Source organism: Antrostomus carolinensis, unplaced genomic scaffold, assembly GCF_000700745.2.
Source record: "Antrostomus carolinensis isolate BGI_N321 unplaced genomic scaffold, ASM70074v2 scaffold5384, whole genome shotgun sequence".
NCBI classification, from domain to species: domain Eukaryota; kingdom Metazoa; phylum Chordata; class Aves; order Caprimulgiformes; family Caprimulgidae; genus Antrostomus; species Antrostomus carolinensis.
The window spans coordinates 74,336-97,182 of NW_010309107.1; the positions used below are offsets into that span (position 1 = coordinate 74,336).

General features: G+C 35.4%; 1 protein-coding gene across 1 annotated transcript in view; it reads left to right on the forward strand.

Annotated features, from left to right (window-relative positions):
- The window catches only part of LOC104523440 (catenin alpha-2), a 65,016-nt gene extending 54,369 nt beyond the window's left edge, over positions 1–10,647 (forward strand). Inside the window, exon 9 of the mRNA XM_010166007.2 lies at positions 9,473–10,647. Within this exon, the coding sequence (XP_010164309.2) occupies positions 9,473–9,760 (288 nt within the window). The 3' untranslated portion in view covers positions 9,761–10,647. The remainder of the gene's footprint in view (positions 1–9,472) is intronic.
- The last annotated feature ends 12,200 nt before the right edge of the window (positions 10,648–22,847 follow it).

A 22,847-nucleotide genomic window follows, 5' to 3' on the forward strand; every position in this document is an offset into this window, starting at 1 on the left:
TGTCCTGAGGTGAAAAGCACAGAAACCATTTGGGTTATGTGAATCATCAAGTCTATAAGTACTTCTGCATTTGTTGTTCAGGGAAAGTGCTATCTAAAGTAATGAATCTCAAAAGAAAACAGAGACCAAATAAATCAGGATTTCATAACCTGAGTATTTTCTGATGAGAGTAGAACAGGACTTAACCAACTTGAGTGAGGTATTAAACATTTGTCAATAACTGGTGATATTGGGTTATGTGAATCATCAAGTCTATAAGTACTTCTGCATTTGTTGTTCAGGGAAAGTGCTATCTAAAGTAATGAATCTCAAAAGAAAACAGAGACCAAATAAATCAGGATTTCATAACCTGAGTATTTTCTGATGAGAGTAGAACAGGACTTAACCAACTTGAGTGAGGTATTAAACATTTGTCAATAACTGGTGATATTTTTTCCTCCTTTCTACAGTTACTCAGTTTTTCTCTTTGGATTAAGGGTGAAAATGAGATCATCAGTAGCCTCTACACTACTCTTTTAGATACATTTGAGATACAGATGAGAATGCCAAGGGGAAATATTGTTGTTTACAACTACCTAACAGGAAGATCTAGAAGAGCCAGACCCAGACTTGTCAGAGGTGCATTAGTAACAGGAACAGGGGCAACAAACACAAGTTTAAACATGGGTGGGAAATTCCAATTAGGTATAAAGAAAAAAGTTTTACCTTGAGGTTAGTCAAATTCAAGTGCAGGGTGGGGGTCTTTGGTCAAGGGATGTGGGAGACTATCCATCCTTGGAGACACTATGAATTTGAGCAATATCCTGAACAATCTTATCTAATTCAATTTGTTTTGAACAGGGTATTGGACTAGATGACCTCAAAAGGTTCTTTTCATCCAAAAGTATTCTATGATTATCTGTATACTTGCGTAATGAAATGTGAGTAATAAAAACAAGCCTTTACAATTCAGAGCAAGATTTTACTCATTCCAATTTATTCTTAATTTGCTGTCATCTTTACTTGTTCTTTCCTTGTGAAGTGCAACAGCCTTTATAATTGTTTCTGTTTTGTTCTGGTTTCATTAGTGTGCCATCTCCAGTAATTCTTACCTGTTTACTGTTTTTAATAATACTTAGTGTTAGCCAAAGTTACAAATGTAATGAACAAATGCATTCATAAATTACATGTTTGGTAATTGACTAGGGAAAAAACCTCCTAGTAAGGAACACTTACTGAATGTTATTTGATCATTGATCGCGTTGGTCAAACAAATAAAATGGTTAATTGCAAATATTGTAATTGGAAAAAAATTATAGAATTTCCTTTAGAAATTACTTGCCATGTGTTATTAAGTTAGCTCTGACAGTGCTGGGACTTTTCTGGAAAGCCGAAATAGGACTCTGTCTTGAAGACTACTGTGGAGATTCAAGATTTTTTCTTTATTTATTTCATTGCATTACTTTGTAAAGTCCTGAATAGTGCTCAGGGAATCAAACAGAGAAAGGAATGTTTCCACTGATTGAGTTCAGCAATGCTGGAAGTACCCTCAGCTCCAAGGAATTAAAAGTCTTTTAGCACCTCAGAAGTGATCAATATCTTGAATGATCAAATCCTTTCTCTGCTTCTATGAGACGTAAAATATACATGAACAGCAGCAGGCAAACATTAGGAAGCAAGGAACAATTGTTCTAATACTATCTTCCATCCTACAAGAGGATTTTGTTTGATTCATTTTGACTCTGTTTGATGTATTGTTTCCAAGCCCTTTCCTGAGAAAAGCCAGCTATGCCTGTAGAGCAGCTATCTTCAAAGTGTCTCTGTGCTGACCTGGGCAAACGTAACTTGAGAGATACGAAGCTAACTGAAGGAGCAAATTTGCCTCAAAAGGTGACAGATCCTCACAGTTGAAGACATGGAGATAACTCACATACAGATACCATTCTGAGACTTTTATAAATTAAAAAAATGTTGGGAAAATATCTCATTTCTCAGCCTTGCATTCTGAAGTCCCGCGTGATGCTGCTTTTCTTTTGGTTTTTGTTGTTGCAAAATCAGGAGGAATAGCGAGAGATAACACATTCTTATGTAAAGAATATAGTGTTTCTATGCTTTATTGTTTTTTTTTTTTAATCCAAAGTCTCCTGTTTTTTATCACTGAGAGTACAATTTCCAGCCAACAAGAAATGATTTGGACTCCCTTTCGGGTAAGACTATAAGAAAGACATGGTTTTCTTGTTATTATACCTGTTCCCTAGATAAAGAACAAAAGGTTTGCTTCCAAAACTCAATTTGAAAGAGCACTAAATTATTTTGTTCTTTTAAAAATGATATCTATCTTCAAATTACATAGAAGTCAAAACTCAAGTCAAGAGGAAGGAGATCAGTAGCAGAGACTAGTTAGATATCCTGTATTTCCTCTTTCAGATTTAACTGCAGTTGGATATGAAAGTGGAAATTTGTACTGAGATGAAGTTGACAGAGTCCTGTCTGTGCTTTTCTATCTGTGACAACAGGTTCAGACAATGTTGTATCTTGTGTAGACTTCTGGCATATGAATCTCTGTGTAAAGCGTTGTATACACTCCTGGCAATACACAGACCACTGATAAAAGTTTTGTGTTAATGACTTTTTTATTGGGACTGATACTGAGCTAGCTTCCACAGACTTCTTACTCTAATTTTCTTCAGTCAGGCCTCCTGGCACTATCACAAAATCTTATAGTTTGAGTTAACCTATCCTGTCAATTATAGTTTGGACTTCATCTTTGTTGCAGATATTTTATCTTCTCCTTGAAGACAAAAGTCTGAAACAGACAAAAGTCTATTTCCTGTTAATCGTCCAAGAATTCAGATCAAACTATTCCATGGGACAGAATGATTTTAAAGTTGTAAACATGGTTGTACTAATTTTACTAAAATTAGTAATGCAACTGTGATAGCCATTAAATGGCCATTTTTTTTGTAGGAATGCTGGATACATTTGAGGTCTGTTAGGTGGTATTCCTTAACTTTATGGGGTTAGCATTCTTATTTTATCATAAACAGATTACTTCTTCAAACCTCTTCATTTAGTGAATGAAGTATAACACCTCCCCCCCTCAATTCCCCAATTTTAGTGTTATCCTGTGCTGAACTGTATTTGATGATTATATCTACATATGGTTTTAGTTTCATATTAAGTATTCTCCTCAAAGCAAATGGATTGGGATATCATTTTGTCTTTTATCTTTTTTTCTTTTTAAATAACCTGGGATAAGTAAATCAATTGTACAAATTTTCTGTATTATGTCTGTCATCTTTTTTTGGGGGGGAATGCCAGTATTGGGAGTATTTTTATATGATTAAACTTTCCCAAACTGACATAAAGCAGTTGGTAACCTGTTGACCTTGTAAATTAAACATGTGATTTAAAATGACAATGGTCCATAGAATACAGAAGATACCCATAGTATCTTGTGTGCTTTCTGTTGTCCTAAGAGGTGGCAGCCTTTGTTAAACACAACTAATGGGCTTGGGAACCCCTATAGGTTTCTTACCTGTTATTCAGTGGATTGTCCACCTATAAAACTCAACTACCCCCAGAATGAATTGAATATTCAACATGTATAAAAGAGTAAGTTAATTGCAATCAAAGGAAAAGAGGACTATAATACTATTGTCTCTTTGTAGCCACAGATCCCTTTTAAACACCATTGTGCCCACATTACATTCCAAATAATGACATTTTGTTTGTTATAGAATTTCAGATATATAGGATATTTTTCCCACGATGGACCCATATCTAACAAAAACCTTCATGCACGTTTTCAAGTGACTGACTGAAATACGGCTTCAGCCATTGTGTAGTTGTGCTGAAAAATACCAGATGTCTCCTACCATAGGGATGTGTGCATCTGAACAGCAAAGAGGCCATTCTTGCACTGGCTGTCACTAATAGTATCATGTTTTATACATTAAATATGCCACAGAAATGTAAGACATAAGTATTATGAATAAGGTCTTTTTCTTACATATATCTTACGTACATATGTAGGACTGGATTTACTATTAAGCACAGCTGAGAGGAAAATGTTCTGTTGCATAAGGATGTAACCTTGGAAGATGGTATTCCTGATTTACCCTCCAGATTCATAACTGCTTCATGTCACTTTAGTTGCGTTAGAGGCTGTTAGTTGTCTTTTGATTTGCGGTAAGAGCAACTGTACCTGTCCACAAAAGCGTGAACTTGCTTGGAAAAGGAAGAGAAGCACAGAATACACTTCACAGATACCCTTAAGGGCATGGCAATGCAAATCAAGTACAAATCAAGTCTTAGCCAAGAGTATTCTAAAGGTTACAGGTTCTTTTTCAAAATAGTAAACAAATTACAATTGCTCTTCCCAAACTGTACAAAGTAAACCAGACCAAACTCTATTTATCAATAGTTAATATTTTTTTTCCATTCATACATTTCAAGATTAATATGGGCCGTTGTTATAATCTAACCTGTCTTCCTGCATAACTGATGTGTAGGCTCCCTGAATTAATGCGTATTAACAATGTCTGGTAGTTATGCTTTAACTAGAGTGTACATTTTAAGCTAAACCATCTGATATTGATTTCACCATTCTAGAGTTAGAATCACTACCTTTCATGAGTTCTTGTGATTAATTATCAATGCTAAAACTTTTGAGCTAATTAATAACTAAAATGACTTGTTTTACCTTTCAGCCATTGAATTCTGTTATAGCTTTGTCTAATCTGTTGAATTTGAAATATTATCAGCTTTCTGTTGGCATGTATTTGCTGATTTTTATCAACTCATTTTTTAATCATGCACTTTATTAATGGAAAATACAGAGCTGACTGAATCTTCCCTATAGAAGATATTTTTTTTCCTTGAGGTTCTTCAAATTCTTTCCAGTTCCTCAGTGTTGCTCTTGCATTGAGGACTCAGTATTATTCCATAACTGGACACATGATAAACTGTATATGATAATTTAACCAATTACTCAGTATCCTCCTTTTTGTAAACTCAGGGAGTGACTTCCTAGGATCCTGTATAGGGTCAATTCCTTATTGTGTAAGTAAGTATTGTCTGCTAAGAAGTTGTCCAAACTGAAATCTACAGTTCTGACCTTTAACAGCTTATTAGATATCAATCACTTGCCCTCTGTATGATTTCCCACTTTACCAATTGATATGTTATCTGCAAATTTCATCAGTTAATTGACTTTTTTCAAGTTTTTAACAGAAATATTAATATTATAAAGCTGATAAATGGTTTCTCCAAGAGCCACTGTTTAGCAATGTTGGGGTTTTTGTGTATGTATCATTTTGGAAACTTAGTTATTAGAGAATTTGGAATTATTCTGTATGTGCCTTGTTAATTTTGTATCAGCTGAGTTTTTAATCAAACTGTCATGTATTATCAAGCAAAACACCTTTCAAAGGTCCAATTATATCAACAGCATTATTTTAAGCAATCCAAAGTTTAATCACATCAACATATGATGTAGGTGACTTTGAAAATATTTTTACCCACAAAACCATTTGGTTACTATTAACTGTGTTCCTTTCCTCCCTGTATTTATGGAGTCTGTCGTAGACACTGCATTATTTTATTTGGAAGTGCTGCCAGCCGAACTGGTCTATAATTTCACAGGTCATTTTATTTGTGTTGCTCAAATATTTCCAGACTAGGAACTATCTAAAATTCTTTTGATGTACTCCCCCAATTTTCAAGGTTTATTAAAATCAACAATAATGATATAGAACATTCTTAAATAATTGGCTCCTTTAAAACTACATATACTATATCCTTGCTCACTAGAAATACAGGGTTTTTTATCTATTTCCCTTTTTGTAGTATATTTCTGATTATAAATATGACAAATTCTCTGGAAATTAAATTTTCTCCTTTCTAAAAACTGTGTTATAATTTTTGCCCATTACAGTAGTGTGACAAAACATCTCTCTTCATTTGCTTTACTGTTAAGGAGAAAATTTTCCAGCTTTATTCTCTCCTGCTTCTTCAGCTATTTCAATGTTGTAATTGCTGGTTATTTTACTTAGATTATGTGTATATGTAAAAAAAGCAAGAAATCTTGATTGTCACAAGAGTCTGGAAAATTCTGCACATAGTGCAGGAAAAATGCAGAATAGCTTATAAGCAGATCAAAAACTCCTCAAAGCCTCATGGATTTTTTTGGGAAAAAAATCCTGAAATTATCTTCTTGGCAGATAATAGGCTCTGCTGCTCTGGTATTCTACCCTTGCATTCACTAATTACAAAGTTAGCTTGTAGCAAAATCTTTTTTTCCTTTTTTTTTTTTTTTTTTTTTTTTCTGAGTGATTTATGCCTTTGCTGGGTAGATGACAGTTTTAACCTGGAAAAGTGACTGGCTCCAGTGCAGTGGTTCTCAGGTTCTTTATGGATTTTGAATTTTTCCCAGTATTCTCCTTTCTCTGAGTTTTATGGGCCAATAACCTAAATTTATATCTTATTTTTAAGTGTTTTTTTTTTTTTTTCCCCCTAAAAGGAGGCAAACGTATTTGTAAAGATCTAAGTAGCAGAATGCTATTACTTTGTGTAGCAAGTCAAAGGCTCTGTTAGCTGCTACCACAGAAAGCTATCATTATATTCATAATTTTCTAACCATTGCTAGGGAATGAAGTTTTCCTTCTGCACTATGCAATAATTTCCTAGTGGTACATTTATTTGAAATGTTAATTTTTCTCCCTTTTTTTTTTTTTTCTTTTTTTTTTTGGAAAAGTACATACATTTCTGTGCCCAGATTTTGTACTGGAATTAACATACTAAGAGTTTGATTCACTGCTGCCTTGTTCCAGCTTTATGCCACTGTAGCGCTGCTGATTACAAAGCACGACTTACAACAGAAGTAACACAGTGGTGTAGTAAGATCTAAACGTTAATTGAAATGATGTTCATTCAGTTTAATTCTTCTTTACTGAGCCATAATACAAGTAAGGAGCTGGAGGCAATAAGAAAATCACTGGAATTGCTTAGGTAGCCAAATTGGATAGATGGGATGGCTACCAGCAGATTTTGGAGAACACTCATAGCCTAATACTGTTATGGGGTTTTTATGTCTCTTTTCTGATTCCAAGACTTGAAAGCATTTTACAATATGAATGGATATTAAGGGTAAGGACTAAGTATCTGAATGTTAAAACGTGATTAATAATGGTGAAAATAGGGAGCTCTTATCTACTATAACAGCAGATTGAAACTAGAGGTAATTAAAATGGCACTAAAATATATAATGTGGTTTTCTAAAAGATGTCGCAATCCACATCCAATCTTTCAGAAGTACATGCTTCTGCACACCCTTATCAATATACTCCATAAAATTACTAATGTGTTTAAAGAAGTAGATTGCATCCTTTGTACAATTTTAGGAATCTAATTTAGGTGCCTCTTCATTTCAAAATGATTCCTTTAATCATTCTGTTCTTTAATAAATGCCCATTGTGAAACAGCTACCAGAACTCTTTACATAAAGAAATGCTGGAAAATAGGAGGCTATTAGAAGCCTTCAACAAATAGAATTCATTCAGGAATGTGCAATAGAGGTTTGATCCAGTCGGTTTATCCACATTGATTATGAAGTAAATACAATTTGATTATATCACTTTATATTCAGTATCAATCCACCAATGTTTAAAAAATAATCATTTAACAATGAATAATGCTTGATTGTAGATCTATGCAGTAAATTAGTATATCCTAATTTAATAGAGTATGATCTGTTATTTGCCAACAAACATACAGATTGCCTTATAAATCATGCAGTAGTGTGGTTGTAGAATAACACTGTACTGAATTATATTTCATTACTGCCTATTGAACAGTCATGTTTCTGCCATATAATGTAATTTTCCATCTTTTAACTTAGTTTCTTTTACTAACAGAAAATACAAATTATTCCTGAGGAAAATATTTAATGGGGGCAGGCAATTAACTGTGCATTTCAGGGAAAGTCACCAAGTACGTGAAAATCATTAAAATGCTTTTTTGTTTTTCACCTTACTGTATGTATAATCAATCTTAATGAGTATAAAGCCACAGCTGAGGAAATCAAAAACAATAGGTAAGTCTATAGATTAATGTGGTTGCAGACACAGGTTTTCTCTAATGTCTGTTCTTGTTCACATGAATCACTGACACTTGAATCAGAGGTTTCTCTTCTGTTAATGATTCAAAATACTTGAGGTGAAGTATAGTATAGTTTTTGTTATTGCTTTATGAGTATTTATCCTGGATACCTTGCTTAGAACTCATGTTAAGGAACCATATGCTCCCAAAACATAGAGCAGGAAAGGTTTGGAGGGAAACAGGCCTTTTATAGTAATTAAAAATAGCTAAGAACTTGCTGGGCAAGTGGGGGGGAATTAAAGAGTTAAAATAATATTACATCCAAAATTGTTCCTGCAAACTTGGAAAAAACACATAAAAATTTGAGCCAGCTTCCATGGTAGAACTGAAAGGCTTTATCACAAAGAGTATATCCCACCTTTTCAGTATTTTGGGAAAGGGATAATTGAACATTGTAAGTAGTAACCTGGGTTGCTACAGTACTTAAGAGTGTATTTTTGAGGCTATCCAGTTGGATTCAGTAAGTGCTTAATTCACCTTTTGGAGCATTGAGATATTGTTTTGAAAGTAACATTATGTTCTTAAATCCTTTTGAAAAATTTGGCCAGGGATATGTACTTGATTTCAGTGTATGATGGAAGCGTGCTAACTGAAGTACCAATGGTTTGAAGTTCAACAAGTTCTTAAGACCTCTTAATCCAGCGAGCCCAGGAACCTCAGACAGATTCATGCATGGGAGAAACACAAGGATGTATGTACGAAAAGTCTACTAATCATAAAGTAAGATTCCTTGTGAACATAAGTAGCTCAAATATTACAGTAGCTACAAAAACCTGTAGTTAACTGTTTCATCTTTTTATTTCTTTAGGGGTTTCAAAATCTCCTTTCATCTTTTCAGATGGGATTCTCTAACAAGCTCAGCACTGGCCTCACACTGTTCCTGTAGACATCAGTGAGGGTGTTATCCTGGGCTTAATAGGAATAATTAGAACAGACCTGAACACTTGGAAAAATCCCTGTTGACCTGTTTTGCAGTTTCTCACATGTAAAAGTAAATTTTCAAAAGTTTAAGTGAGAAGTTATGCTTTTTTTTGTGAAAAAAAAGAGGCAACTTCTTTACCCATCAAGAATCAACAACAAAAAACCAGAAAACACAAGCTTTTCCTTTGAATTATTAAAAAAAATTAATGTGAGGTACCGCAGTCCTACCTTTACATTTCGGTGCATGTTGTTGCTGGTGCCTGTTATTACAAGCTACTTGATTAATCCTGAGGGAGAGGATTCATTTTATCTTTAATGAGATCTGAGAGTGTCCAGACTTCAGTCAGGAAATGGTCCAGTGATCCAGCCATGGACTAACCTTGCTGTATTTCATTTTCTTTTCTATTTGTAGCTGGACAGTGCCACTTCTCTCATCCAGGCAGCTAAAAATCTGATGAACGCTGTGGTCCTTACAGTGAAAGCATCGTATGTGGCTTCTACTAAATATCAGAAAGTCTATGGCACTGCTGCAGTGAACTCACCAGTTGTGTCTTGGAAGATGAAGGCCCCTGAGAAGAAACCTCTAGTAAAGAGAGAAAAACCAGAAGAATATCAGACAAGAGTGAGAAGAGGGTCCCAGAAGAAACATATTTCCCCTGTACAGGCCTTAAGTGAATTTAAAGCTATGGATTCATTCTAAACCACTAAGCTTTACCAGGAGGGTTTTATATTCTTTTTGTATGCATACCTGCCGACTTGTATGCATCTGGCATGGGGTGGGGGGAAGCAATGTCAATTTGCATGCAACCTGAGACTCTACTGAAGTAATTAACTTTTTGCAATGCCAAAATTTAGGGCTTTCTCTTCAGATGTTAAACAGACGTATTCCAAGCTTACTTTTTAGACAAAACTATAACATTGAATTGGCCAAAGAATTTGCATCACAGGGGTATGTGGGGGTTAAATGATAAATTCAAGTCTAAAACCAGAAAATTTTTATGCATGCAAGAAACATTAGGTTGGCAGGTATATTAAGTGGAAAAAAAAAAAAAAAAAAAAAAAAAAGGAATTGTAATGGTAGACCATAAAGCTTGTATTGCTTCTGTTCCAGTGCAAAAATGTACTAGCCAATATGCTTAAATGTGTGGCCCAATAATTAAATGATATAACTTTTAAGTCATCTTCATTATAGTATGTGAATTTTTAAAACAGATACAAACTAATTCACCTCAAAAATGCTTCTTTTAAACCATCTTTGGTTCTTTATATTCTAGTAGTGTTATGATTGCTCACATTTCAATTAATCCCATTAATATGACCAGAGGTTTACTTTTGCCAATTGAATTCCTTATGGTGGAGTATGAAGCACAATATGGTGATTGACATTGCCTTTTATATTATGATTATTATTATGATTATTATTATAATATTAGTAATAGAAGACCTGGTGGTGGAATGTTTAGAGACACGGAAACTGACAGTGTGAGAATTTAGAGGCAAATATGTAGGTGTAGCTTGGAGTACAGGTATCTGACGTACCATTGTAACCACTAACTCAATAAAGTCATTTAACCTTGGAATCCTCAATATGACTCGTCTCTGTTAATGCACAGATATCTCCTGCATCATAGTTGATGTAGATAGTGATTAATTTTGCCTCATGCTTCCTTTTTTTTTTTTTTTTTTTTTAAAAAAAAAGGGGGGGGGGGAAGGAAAGACAACATTATATTAATTTTCTAATTTTTTATAGCTAGGATAGCCAAACTTGGTCAGTGACTCAAAAACAGAGTTTAAAACTGAGACAGATTTAAACCTCAATACTTGAGAAAAATGTGTCAAGTGTGGGATTAAGTTTTTGTTTGTTTTGTTTTTTTTTAAATACAACACCTCAGAAACAGCATAAACATAAGTCAGTTTATTAAACTTATAAGGTTGACATCTCAGAACCTTGGAAATCATCTATTATGCCACACTGTATAGAACTATATAAAAACCACTGCACAAAGAAATGCACTATCTACTGTTATTTCCTTTTAGCCTCAACAGTTGGCTCAATTACTGAGGTTGTATTATTGTTATGAAAAGGTCTTGGCATATATGAAAATAAAACAATGAGCATGTATTTATTATTCTTATAATTAAATACTAACAACTTAAGAGAACACTAATGACCTCATAATGGATTTGAAACACTGTGATAAACAGTGGGGTACACCATAAATGTCGTGTATATCCCTCATAGTGTTTTTGACAGATGTTTGAATGCTTGTCTCAGATATGCTGATTTTTCCTCAGAAAAGCAATGTACAAAATTTTGTTCTATTACTCTCCTACACAATCTTTATAAAGAGTCTTACTCGTAGAAGCCTTTTAGGAAATTACTATTTTTGCTTTGTTAAGTTGTACTCTATAATAAAAAGGTTCCCAATCAGAACTTGTGACTGTACATGTGATCAAAATACATTAAAAGATGTGAGGAAGTCCTTGAAGAGCTTTCCCTATAATGCCCTGTAATCTGACATAGACTGGCACTATTTGTGGTACCAATAAGCTACCTAAAAGTAATTGGGATCTTTACAAATGAGATCACAGAGATGACAGATATATACTGAGTTGAAAGGAAAAATAGCAAATAACAGACAAATTAAAATGTCCCAGTATGGTGCATGAGAAAAGAAAACAGGTAATTGGCCACAAATAAAATTCATAGCACTTCTTCAGAAGTGTTTTGCTCTAAAACGGTGATGGATTAACTGAGTAATTGCTTTAAATTTCTATTGTTGCTATAAGGGGCATCTCAAACTTAAAGGTGTTTAGAAGACAGCATACAGACAATGAGATCTATGAACACGTCTTGTAGAGTCTCCCCTGATTAAGTCTCCATGGCTAAAGAGAAAGGCTGTAACACAAGGAATCTCTTATCAGTCACTCAGTAAAAGTGATGGTGTCTGCAAAATTAGGAATGAGGAAAATTAGAGTTTGTGAAGGTAATACCCAGAATGATATTGGGCAACTGAGTTCACTTGAATTAGAGTCCTACTCAAGGATGGACTATTTGCCTTTCGAAGAAGCTCATCTATGCTCTAAATATCTTTATGGTAGCATGATAAAATTTAGTGTTGATAAATGAAATGTAATCGGCATGAAAACAAGAACCAAAAAGCAACCAGAACGTACCGGTTCAGTGCTCAGCTCATGTAGTAAAGGCAAGAGAATGTTATGATTGATGAGAAGAGGTTTGATAGAGAAAGAGGAAAATATTAGATGATACTATACATCAGAGATGTGCCTATGTTTGAATACTTCACACAGTTTTTATCAACTCATCTGAAAGAAGAAATGGTGTAGGATGGGAACATACATGGAAACATGAGGATTACTAAGTCTGGAATTGCTTTCATATAAGGAGAGACGAAATAAGGTAAGAATCTCCAGTTTCTTTCAGGGCATGAATAGTGAAGCTATGGGATGAATAAATAAGGAACAAGCAATCACTCAAATATTAGGAGTGTCACAATGAATTGTCAATCAGAAAGTTCAATATTTTAAGAATATATTATTTTAAAATAAATATATTGTCATCTTTAAATCTGGCAGATCTTAAAGATCTAGAACACCTAATATAAATTGTAGGCATAAAATAATGTATGTGGATTTTGGAAATGTTCACTACAGACAGTCCTCCATTGACATGAAGGAACTCATACTACCAGCACAGCATAATGATGAACTGCTAGACCTCCGCAAACTTCCATCAGAAAGCCACATCTGTTTCTCAAGACTATCACCTTGGTTCACAAGCCAAATGTATGAGTACCATACATATTCCCGTACACATACAACCTTGAAAATTTTCTGTTCAAATTGTACCTACAATGCAAGAGAAGCAATTACATTGCTGTTTCTAGAAATTACAATTATATGTTTCTTGATGACAGAATTTAGTTATTTTTAAATAATTATTTGCTTCCAGCAGATGAATGTACAGCAAATGCCTGGTTTGAAGATCAGCATGGAGGTCAGGCAGGTATCTCTGAGCTAAGGACAGTTTCTGTCCTAGTGGGGTCTGCCATACTGTGGTCACTTTTCTTGTTATTCGCATGCCAGGAATTGGGTTTTTTTCTGTATGAAAAACTAGGAGCCCAAGAGTGAGTTATGTGCTTCTTCCAGAAATGGCTCTATCTTTTGACCTGTGGCCTTGAGGAGAAGGCTAGAGAAAAGAATTTGGCTTACTTCCAATCTTAATAAAATATGAAAAAACGGCTAGCAGAAAATTTTGGTTTATACGATACTACTTCTGCAAGAACAACAGCCAATTTCTGAATTAAGAAATCGGAGAAAACAGAAAGCCGGAGAACATTTAGATACCTTCCAAAATAATTTTCCTCAGATTATTTTTTACCTTGTTAGTTTATTTATTATATCAAGAATTTGAAAGTAAGAGGAAGAGTTAAAATAGCTAAATAAGTATTCTAGGTCAAGGAGCTGGTCGTCAGGGACGTACTGAGCAAGGCATGTTACTACAAAGGAATACAGGTTTTGGATGAGCAAAGAAATGAAACCTGAGAGCAGTAAAATAACTTAGTATATTACGCATGCATAGCACTTTCTTATCCTTAATGCCCAGTGATCTCAATTACATCATTAAACTTATACATGAGTTTAAGTGCTTGGCTGCATATAAATGATAGTATTCATATGCTTAAAAGTTGAACAAATGCTTTAATAATAAGGAAACAGTGGATAAAGCTCAGCACAGATTGACTTTGATCCAGTATTTTCTTGCTACTCTGTCCTTAGAGTGTGAAATCCGAATCAATACTTCAGTTCTTTTACATTTTAAAAAGAGATGGACGAAGGTGTGGAAATGCACTGGGAAACAATCCCACAAAGACAAAAATACCAAGTGGATATTTTTATATCTAGCACATTGTTTTATATCTCCACATGAAAGCTGGCCAAAACAAGTTTCCTGTGTTTCTGTGAAACTCGAGTTTAATACAGAGGATGTGTATTTATAGGCTTAAAATGTCATTTCTGTATATAAAAATGTAGATTACAATGGGATTTTCAAGCAAAAACCCAGTGAGGTTTGTTGGGGTTTTTTTTGTTTTGTTTTGTTTTGTTTTGTTTGTTTTTTTTTTATGAACACCCCAGTATGGATCTAAATTAAAGGCTTATAATGGAAATAAGGCAATGTATCTCCTTTCACTCTATTTATAAATATGCTGTCAAACAACCTTCCAGATCAGACTTGTTCAGTTATTTTTGCAAGGCAGAGGATAAATACATGTCTGGAGAAGGAAGGAAGCTGGAATAAAGAGGAAAAGTTATTTGCTTTGAGCCTCATCTGTAGTTTGTCCAGAAGAGAAAGGTCACAGCTGAAGCTGTGTCCCAGGACAGACACATTATGCCATGGTAGCTCAGCAGTGAACTCAAGCATCTATTTGGAAGTTAAGCACATACTAAGCTTGCTCACTATTGTACCTGCAGAGATTAAGAATAGTCAAGAATTTTTCTGTTTTCTTACTGAATGACCAAGTGCATCCTCAAGCAAAGGTTCACACATTTCTCCTGCTTTAGATATTTTTCCCTTTATGACTCAGTCAACACCATGCTATGGAGAATTGACAACTTGATAAAAACTGTGGGAGGTAGACATGTATTTTCATGCTATAGTTATGCTTTTAAAGGAATAAATACTTAATTACTTGGGCAATGTTTCTGTCTTTTGATAATGTTAGATAAGGTGTCATGGGTGAGTAGCTGTTACCCAATATTAGCCACTCCCTTTGGGTAAAATTTCAAAGTTCCAATGTTATTTAGTAATTCCTGCATAACAATAGACTTAAAAAGAGATACATCTTTTCAGAATGTGAAATGTTTATACTTACCCATTTTATCCCAGCTCACTAAAAATTAAATACATGGAAGAAAGAGAAATCAAGTAGTGTTTCCAAAGCCTTCTATAATATTAAGAGGTAATGACTTTGCTAGAAGGATGAATTTGATCTATTATTTTTTTCCTGAAACAGTTCATGCAGAAATTATGAAAAACAGTTTCTTTGGCTTGCATTTCAAGAGGTCGTAGGAAATTGTCTTAATGGCTCTATTGCCTCACTGAACCCTAGATTTAGCTGCTAACAGCAGGATAAAGGGAAAGAAAAAAAAAAAAAAAACCAAACCTACCAAATATTTTTTTTAATCTTAATTTCTCTTAATCTATATGATGTTTTTTCTTTAACTTTGCCTCTTTTTATTTATGTGTACTTTGTGTGTGTGTACACACACACACAAAGATTCCCAGGTTACACAGAGTTTTAGATGGCCAAAAATCTACCAAGTAGCAATCTACTCCTCAAGAAGCAGATATTGCCTTATTTATCTGGAATATCACAAGGATGTCACAAGACCTTCTGTATGGGATTTCTGGAGTTTTTAAGATCTCTGAAAAGCCCAATGCCTGAATTTTGAAATATATATACGAATACATATGTATCCATATATATCTGTATTTATGTATGTGCATCTTTATATATTTTTGGCTGGATGGAAGTCAAGCCTGGTTCAGTTAAACCATAGGTTCCTTGTTTTCTTGACTGTACCAGCAACATTCCTGCCCACGTTTAGTCAGTGTTATGCAGCCCGATGTCTGGAACCTGCAGGAGCTAACAGAGACCCTGATAGTTCTCATATATATTTTCATTATTAATAGTTCCTAGTCTATGACTGAGACCGTAAGAAAGATCCATTATTTGGGCCATAATTGTGGAATAAATTAAGATCACTGGACTTTGTCATAGAGTTATGTGAAGCCTACGTACCTCTTTGTTTCATTTGTCCCCTAAGACAGGGTTTTAAATCTGCAATATGCACAGCTAAGAGCTCGGAGAAGCTCAATGGTATTTCAGTGAGCTATTTATTCATCCTGTGAAGAAAAACTCCTCCAGCTTTCCCTAGTGATCTGATCTAAACTGATTTGGGTGTTCACACAATTGTGTATGTGTCAGGGAAGGTAGTGGGGGGGACATTTATGACCTGTCTTCACTGACAATAATATCTCAAAAATCACATTAGCTGGATCTCAAACCCTATGGGAGGTCCCTTTCACTGGGAGCAGTTAAAACTACAGATTTATGTTTGCGTGGATTGATGGAATCATTCCTTGCCTGAGATCACAGTGTGTTCTACACATATCTTTCACATCAGCTATATTGCACATTGAATGTTAGTCACCATTCCATAGGAAGAGTTTTTAGCTTTTCTCAGTGTGTGCATCTTCAAGTGCTTCTATTACTCATAGAAATAATTTTTATTTTTCTTCTAGCTACAACAGTGACTTGTCAAATGATCAAGTGGGGAAAAAACCTAACTTCATCTCAGCACCTATTTTGCACATAAACAGTATGAAAGAAATATCTATGGGAAGGCGAAGGGATGATATAAGTTCATAAATCATAGCTATTTTCTTGACTCACAAAAACTGTATTGGGTAGGACCTTGCTGGTGGCTTTTTCTCTTTCTATTTCTTTATAGTTTTCTTCCCTGCTTCGACTGATCCATCTCTGCCTATTTTTTGTCTTTTACACGTTAACTGTTATCACTTCAGCATGAAGAATCTGTGTAAGTACAAGTGTTATGGACAGAAGAGTTCATCTAAAGGACTGTAACAGTAAAGAGTTTCATAACTGAAGGGGACTTGGATAACTGTTTCACTTATAAAAATTTTAGGACTGGTATATGTGTTTTGCACAATCAAAGCAATCATTTTTCTAATTTTTTTTTACTTTTAAAAGAGTCATGAAAAGGGGTTTATATTCCATAGATGTATGACAGCATTTGTGTGAAAGCCTTTGTAATTTGTACCTTGAAAACTTTCAAATATCTTTGGGAGGAGCAGGAGAAAAAGCATTTTACACGAGCATCTCTGAAAAGACACTCTGGAATGAAGCATGAAAAAACAAATTCTGACATAAAATAGGAAATAGGTATTGTCATCTTAAAGGTTTGTCAGGGTCATGTAAAAAATGCCTTTTTCCTTAAAAATAACTGAAGAAAAAAGTTAAAATAACTTTAGAGAACTATTTATTTGGATGCAGCTTATTTTATGTTAAATCTTTTAAAGAATTATAGGTGTATGGAGGTTTTATAATTTAAAATTTAATAAAGCTTAAGGAATAATGTAGAAGGGCAACAAAGCTGAGGAAGGGTCTGGAGCACAAGTGTGATGAGGAGCAGCTGAGGGAACTGCAGCTGTTGAGCCTGGAGAAAAGAAGGTGAGGGTTAGTTTTTTCTCCCAAGGAACAAGTGACAGGATGAGAGGAAATGGCCTCAAATTGCACCAAGGGAAGTTCAGATTTGATCTGAGGAAGAATTTCTTCATCAAAAAGGTTCTCGGGCATTGGAAGGGGTTGGCCAGGGCAGTGGTGGAGTTCCCATCCCTGGAGGAATTGAAGAGTCATGTAGACATAGTGCTGAGGGACATGGGTTAGTTGAGGACTTGTCAGTGTGAGGTTAATGATTGGACTCGATGATCTTGTAGGTCTTTTCTAATCGAGGCAATTCTGTGATTCTGTGAAGCACAAGGTTTTGATGAATCTTCAGTGTCTCCCTCCACCTCATAATATTACGGACTTGTCATGGTGTTATCAACATTCAAAAAGTCTATCATGCTTGCCCAAGCTCATGCAACATTTCCCGTCCAATTTTGTGTAAATACCATGGGTCCACAGAACAGTGTACCTGCATCACTCCCGTGAGAGTCATCTGTAGGAATTTAGAGCTGGACTAACCTTGTTCAATATAGGCATCAACAGCCTTGACTGGTACATGGTGTACAGGGTGAGGACAAGGTAGACAGAGGGCTGTAACCTCTGCAGAGACCTGAGCTGTAGCAGGCACAGTATCACTGGGTCTGTGATCCACAGACAGAACAAATATATTTTATTGTATATTCAAGAAGAAAATAAAAGTTAAAAAAAAAAATCTGCAAAGGTTTTATGTAACTTCTCAGACTAAAAATGTCCTGAACCACCATGGCTGCTGTGTCCCCTGAATGAGCAGTAGATAATGGAGACTCCCACTTAACCCCCATAACCCAGTTGATGGTAAGAAAAACAAAGCTGAACGTCAAGTATTGATCTAAGTATACACCCACACAGATACTCACATGTAAACCAGTAATCTGTGTTAATTTGTTAAACATATTTCTTCAGTGAAAACAACATTTTTTTGTGCTGTCATAGATTGGATTTTCAGACATGCATTGTTACTACACCCTACTTTATCACCACCAGTTTCCTCAGCTAATTTTTTTTATCTAGTATGCTTTCTAAAAATATATATTTTTTAAAAATCTAGGGTTTTTTTACTATAATGCACAAGTCAATAAAAACTGCTCAAAACCCCCCAAACTAAAACAAAAAGAAACACCCTGATACATGTTTAATTGTCTCTTGATTCTTCCAGATATCAAATCTACCAGTATTATACCATAATCCAGACACCTGAACACCTGAAACTCACCTCCTTAAAGGGCAACACTGTGTGGTCACCATCTTTCAAAATACAACTATTTTAAATTTTCCAGATACTAATTTGGTAATTTTCAAGCCTAAGTCTGAAATTGCATGATATGTATAAACTGACTTCATGAATAAAGATTTTCACATTAGGAGTTTTATTGGCCAGGCTGAATCTAGGTGAAAATGTAAATTAGATTGAGAAAAAAATGGCCTGACTCAGGTTCCCATAACACATAGTTGTGTATAGCTAGTCACAATGATTTTAAAGTTTTTTCCTTGAGCTACAGAAAGATAAAGCGGGAAGCTACTTCCAGACTCAAATCTAACTGTAGAAGACTGACATTTGTCTCCATTTCAGAAACTACTGCCTTGGTTTAATGAAGATGTAAATAAATCATTCTTTAAATTACATTTTTTTTCTCCCTAATCTCCCTCTCAAATGCTTTTCAAACTTAAAGAAAAAGAAAATTACTAGGGCAGTTCCAAAGCCTGCTAATTTATACTGTTCTTACTACCAAAAATGTCTGACTGAGAATGTGGTTTGTTAATTGACCTTATAATTGACCTGTAGAACATCATGTGTTGGGCATACTAAGTTGTCTCATGATAATGCCCTCCTCATCAAGGCTTATTGCTTTAGTGCAGCTCATTAAGAAGTGAGGACATAAATTAAACTTGAAAAGAGAAATGGAAATGCTGAAGCTGATGTGGGAACATCTCAGAGTATCTTGCATGCTGCAGAGGGTAAGCTGGTTTTTCCTTCCTGATGCCTTGGCTAAGAGATGGATTTATTTAGGAGTTACACCTCCCATTAAATTTAATTGCTTCCCCTGAGGCTCTCCTTGTAAAAGCCTACTTAGTTAAATGAAAGGTGCTTCCTGTTTAAGAATGTGTGATAAGGGCATGGCTATTGGCAAGGGAGACTTTCATATTAATCTATTTGGTATGTGAACTTGCTTGCTGTAAAGGTGATGGTAGGGGCTTCAAAGGCTCATTGTCAGATTGTTAGATATAGTTGAGCTGGAAAGCAGAAAACTTTTCTGATATGACAGAAGTTACTTGTGGTAGGTAACCTGTATTCACAGCATTTTTACAGGAAACAATGAGCTAACATAACTCATTCAAAACTGTATTTCATTTATTATTGATGAATTATTTTAGATTGAAGAGAAGTTTTATTTTTTTCTTTCAGAATTGGTGTTTCTTATTCAGGAAGTCTTTTCTACATTATTAATTCAATCATGCAGAGCACCTTGCTTTTTAATTTGTTGCTTTCAGATTCTTCTCACTCATGCCAAAGCCACAGGATTTTAGGTTTGCAGTCAAGCTACTGAAATCTCTGTTCTTGCTTCAGTAAATACTTGATTACTGATGATTTTATGGGTTTAAAACTCTCTAGCATTGTGTCTCAAGTGTAGCCACTATGACTTCTTATTTCTACCCTTTCTCAGCACTTTGTGTTCAGGAGGAAGCATTGTTATTTATGTTAACCTAATTAGATGGGCATCTTCTAATACTCCCCTGTAATAACATCAGGAAGATTTTCAGTAGCCTGGGATGCAGAAAAGCTTGATGTGAAACATTTTTATCACACATTTCTACAGGAGAGAGCTTGGAACAGGTGCTTCTATAGCACAAGGGTTTCGGTGGTAGGAAATTCTCATGGATCTTCATTTTGCACCATTCAGATGGGTTCAGGCTCTAGTCTAGTTTCTCATTTTCTGTGTTGTTTTCTGAGATTGTGTCTGTTTTTTGCCACAGAGCATGACTTGGAGATAACCAAACTGATTGTGCATGAGTTGCATCTGAAACCATAAGCAGCATAACTGCATCACAGCCATATTCTATGTAAGAAAAGCCCTAATAAGCAGCATTATTAGACTGGCTGAAAGAAGCTCAAGTTATTGAGGGTTTCAATCATAGATTCCTTTGGTTGGAAAAGATCTTTGAGCTCATAGAGTCCCACCATACCTGTCAACTACTAAACCATATCTCTGAGCACCTCTTCTATCCATCTTTTAAATACCTCTAGGGGTGGTGACTCAACACTTTTCTAGGCAGCCCATTCCATTACCTGATAACCATTTCAGTGAAGAAATTTTTCCTGCTATCCAATCTGAACCTCGCTTGGCGTAATTTAAGGCCATTGCCTCTTGTTCTATCTTGAAGATAAAACTTGGGAGAAGAGACAAACATTCACCTTGCTACAACTTCCTTTCAGGCAGTTGTAGAGAGTGAGAAGATCTCCTCTCAGCCTCCTTTTCTCCAGGCTCAACAACCCCAGTTCCCTCAGCCACTCATCAGACTTATTCTCCAAAATTACATCTTTTTTCTATAGTACTCTTTCCAAAGGAGATGAAAACAACCATAAAAAGTCAAGATTCATTAGGACACCCACCGTAATACTTAACCAAAATGCAAAAATGTCTTGAGCAAACAGGATAATCATTAAAAAAAAAGCAATATAACCAACTTTACCTTTGTCAACTGCAGTATTGAAGTGGGTTCCTTGCATTCACGCTTAGTTTCCATCAATCATTGGCTTTCTGACTGGCAGCAAAATCAACCCTCAAAGAATGACCCTTCCCATCTCCTTCAATGCCTGGACTGCACATCTGCTACCTGCATCACACAGATACCCTTCTCTGAACTATGTGCTCCCTGTTACCTTACCTTTCCCTTTGCTTTTAGCCCTATTCTGGAGCCTGATATTTTGGAAGGATCTACTTTTTTTCCATCACTTTCCCCAGCATTTCTCTGTCTACTCAGAGCTGACTTGAGAGTCTCTGCCTCATGATCTGTGGTAGGGTAAAGATGTGCTTTCTGTCACAAGCATGTGAATTATGATTGTCCAAAGTAGGGCTATCCCAGACTACCTTCAAGGTGTTATATGTCAGAAGCAAAATGTTCCTTCTGGATTACACACTCTGTGGTGATTACATTGAGAAAAAGGCTAATAGCTTTCTCTGCATTATCTTGTTATAATGCACTCAACAGTGACCCTTGAGACCCTTTTTTACTAAATCACCTTGTTCAGTTTGCTGCTTGGGTACATGAGAGTAACTTGGTTGGGATACCCCAGGAAAATACCTAATGAGCTCACCACAGTGAACCAGAAGCATAGTCAGAGGAGAGGAGCCTACTGTTTCTCTACAGCAATTCCATACACTTTTGAGACACCCTTCAATTCCCAGGTACTTCAAGCTTGAAAATGGACTGTGTTTTCCCTTACTTTGTCTCTGTTGGATTTTTTGTTGTTGTTGTTTGTGTACGTGGGTGATGTCCTGTCAAGGTGCAATTTCTGAGAGCTTTGATGAGAGAGATTAGTTCCTATGTTTTATGTGACAGGGATGTGCATGTCCTACTGAACTGAAATTGTGCCTTGCATGTGTGATCGTACAACTAAGCTTTTAGATGTTTTCCTAAAGTGTCAGATTGCTTAAAAAATAAACAGAAGTCTGGCAGACATGGGAACAGTGGCAGAGGTGGCAAAGAAAACCAAACCATCATTGAAAAGTAGGGGTAGGATATAAGTTTATTTGATCTCTTCAAAATACTCAGAACTTCTACTCAAAACAGAAGTGGCTTGGGTTTCCTTTTGTGATTGAATTTGGCGTTGAAGTTTTTCCTGCTGCCTGGTCTGTGTGTTCAGAATAAATCCATGACTGTACCACATAGAGCATTAGAGCTGGCTGATTAGGTTGGGTACCAGAAGCAGCCTGTGTGTAATAGCAAGAATTTTGGTGAAGATTTGTTTAACCTGTTTGCTTTGCTTTTCTTCTCACTTCTGTATGCCCATCTCATTAACTTGCATGATCTGACTGTATGAGGCTACTTGAGCACAGAAGCTCTGCCTGAGGAAGCTTCAGAGACCAATTTAAGTTTGACAATAAGTGATCAAGAAATTACAAAAGACTCGCTTCTGAAGTCATACATATATATCAAGGCAAAAAAAAAAAATAAATCACAAAATGAATAGGAACTTCAGAAATATGCTATGTAAAATCTTCTATCCATAATTAATTCTATATTAAAATCCATACATTGGCAGATTAGGCATCAGTGAAGAATGGCTAATACTAAAACAATGTCATATCACTGATACTGCAGCCCCTTGTGAAGAATTTTATCAGGAGTTAATATGAAACTTATTTGAAATTGTCACAAACATCCTTTATTCTAATTATCTTTGCCTGAGGTTCTGTTGAGAAACTGTGTATCATTTTGTAATATAAATGCTTCATAACTGGGGATTCTTGTCCT